Source organism: Prorops nasuta, unplaced genomic scaffold (genome assembly GCF_024137725.1).
Source record: "Prorops nasuta isolate Cenicafe-Biocafe unplaced genomic scaffold, Cenicafe_Pnas_1.2 PNAS00225, whole genome shotgun sequence".
Taxonomy (NCBI): Eukaryota; Metazoa; Arthropoda; class Insecta; order Hymenoptera; family Bethylidae; genus Prorops; species Prorops nasuta.
In genome coordinates, this window is record NW_027117021.1 from 34,129 (window position 1) to 36,555 (window position 2,427).

Sequence of the window (2,427 nt, forward strand, 5' to 3'; positions counted from 1 at the left end):
GGTGCTGAAGCAATGATTGCTAAGCCAAATTTTCACAGTCGCACTATATTCAGTGAGAATTTGGTCGCGATTGAATTATCAAATTTAACAGCTAAATTCGATAAGCCTATATACGTAGGTATGAGCATTCTTGATATTTCGAAAACATGTTTGTATGATTTTCATTATGATTATATGCTTCCTACGTTCGGTAGCAAATGTAAAGCGTTATATACCGATACGGATAGTCTAATATACAGCATTGAGTGTGATGATATTTACATTATTATGAGGGAGAATCTTGCTAGATTCGATACAAGCGATTATTCTCCCAACAATCAGTACAATTTACCTCTAGTGAATAAAAAAGTCCCTGGGCTGATGAAAGATGAGAATAATGGGCAGATAATGACAGAGTTTATTGGACTGAGATAAAAAATGTACACATTTAAAGTACAAAATAAAATTATCAAAAAAGCTAAAGGTATTAAGACTTACGTTGTTGCTAGAAACATAACCTTCGAGGACTATAAGGAATGTTTAACAAATTTTACTGTACATGTCCGCAATCAAAATTTAATTAGCTCAAAATTGCATAATGTTTATTCGATTGCACAGCGGAAAGTAGCTCTCAACCCAAATGATGATAAGCGTTATATCGTGCACGGAACTGTATCGACTCTACCATGGGGTCATTATAGAATAAATTAATTATATTTAAATTGAATAATTTTATTAACAAATAATGTTTTTTCAAAATATTATCTTTATTTATCCATGAATTATGTGTATTATCGAATCCTAACCACTTCACAAAGACCTTATCACCCTTCTTACGTAATACCTTCTCCACTAGATATACATTAGGATTAGCAGTTTTTAAAAGTTCATACCTCGTAGAATCCTCCGTATATATCAGTACCACTAGAGTGTCTAAGTAAATATGTAACAAGATTTGATTTCTGCACTTTTATAATTTCAAATATTTCAGTTGTCCAATTTGGTTTGTTTCCCTTTGCGAATACATTCTTCTATTTACTGATTCTTACAAAATCACCTACTTTGAACTTGGCACGGCCAGCAATCTTTATATTATTGTATACTGTAGCCAGGAGTATATTAGCATGATCTGGCGTCACATCAACTGGTCGCATTCCTATAGTACGATATTTTCTAGCGTTGTAGTCTTCAACTAGTCGCTGCAGTATACCTCGCCACTTATAATTTCCATTCAACGTAAATCGTTTCCACATTTCAGTCTTCAGCGTGCGATTCCAGCGCACAACTATCGTAGCTTTCAATACGCTGTATGTTGAGTAATGATTTATTCTACGTTTTTTTATAAGCGATTTGAAATCACTATCATAAAACTCCTTGCCATCATCTGTCTGCAAATTTTTGGGACATCTCCCACTTTTCAGAATCTTCGTAAATGCGTCTGTCACTTCCTTGCCAGTTTTGGTTTTTAGTGCTACTGCCCATCCAAATTTCGACAATGCATCAATAACTGTGAGAATATAGTGGTAACCTCCGTCAGTATAATTCTTCATATCAACCAGATCTGCTTGCCAGAGGTCATCGAAGCCTCGTATTATAACTCTTCTACGTTGAAAATTCCGTCTTGCAGGTCAATGCAGTTCTTCGACCAATTTTTTCTTTTCTTCACTATCCATAACTCTTCAGGTATGTGTTGGGTTTACAAGGGTACAACGAGCACTGATGGTAGTAAAAGTTTCTTTTTCCTAATAAAACTCTTTGTCGAATTATTTCAAGAAGAATTCTCTTTAGCATGATTCTCCCCATGAAAAATAGCACTTTTTTTTTAATTTCGCATTATCTTCATTATATGTTTCTTTGATTCAGCATCCTCTTTAGTCTGATTCTCCATGAAAGTTGATGCATATTTCTTTAAATATGCATTATCTTCAGCATGTTTCTGCATGAAATTACTCAATGTCACTTGAAAATCATTCAGCCTTAACTCGGTTTCATCCAGTCTTAACGCATGTAACGCGAAATCTCCTGCCGCGAGCGATAGAGAGGAATTCGGCTACCTCGCCACTATCTTTAAGTACTAATAACAGATAAATTTAACCTATATCACTTAATAGATGACCAGATCGCGAATATTGTTGGGCGCCAGGCCGTCTATGCCACAAGATTCAGAACTTTAAGAAAACTTAACTTAAGGATAGTGAAATGGTCGGAAACGGTAGCTCAGTCCTCAAATATGAAGGTAGAGGGGGTGGATAAGACTCGGGAGATAGTTAGAGAAATTAAGAAAAAGATACAATGAACTAGAGAGCGTTAGAGTTATAATAAGTATAAATAGTCAGGATTTATTACCAAAATTAAATAATTAACGGATTCTACAAAGTATAAAGATATAATCCAAATGATGCGATATAAAACAATATATTTTGGCCGGAGAAATAAATATGGAAATGA

At 34.6% G+C, this 2,427-nt stretch overlaps 1 protein-coding gene across 1 annotated transcript; it reads right to left on the bottom strand.

Annotated features, from left to right (window-relative positions):
- Positions 1-866: 866 nt before the first annotated feature.
- Positions 867-1,232, bottom strand: LOC136785290 (uncharacterized). The gene is made up of 2 exons (XM_066746332.1): positions 1,041-1,232; positions 867-992 (listed from the first exon to the last, which is right to left on the bottom strand). The coding sequence occupies exons 1-2, from the start codon at positions 1,230-1,232 to the stop codon at positions 867-869; spliced, it is 318 nt and encodes a 105-aa protein (XP_066602429.1).
- Positions 1,233-2,427: the final 1,195 nt, after the last annotated feature.

Bases quoted from the DNA above. Each gene is read 5' to 3' on its own strand.
- LOC136785290 (XM_066746332.1), bottom strand. From the start codon at position 1,232: ATGTGGAAACGATTTACGTTGAATGGAAATTATAAGTGGCGAGGTATA. The intron at 993-1,040 runs GTAGGTGATTTT...GTATTCGCAAAG, and splicing joins CTGGCCGTGCCAAGTTCAAA to GGAAACAAACCAAATTGGAC.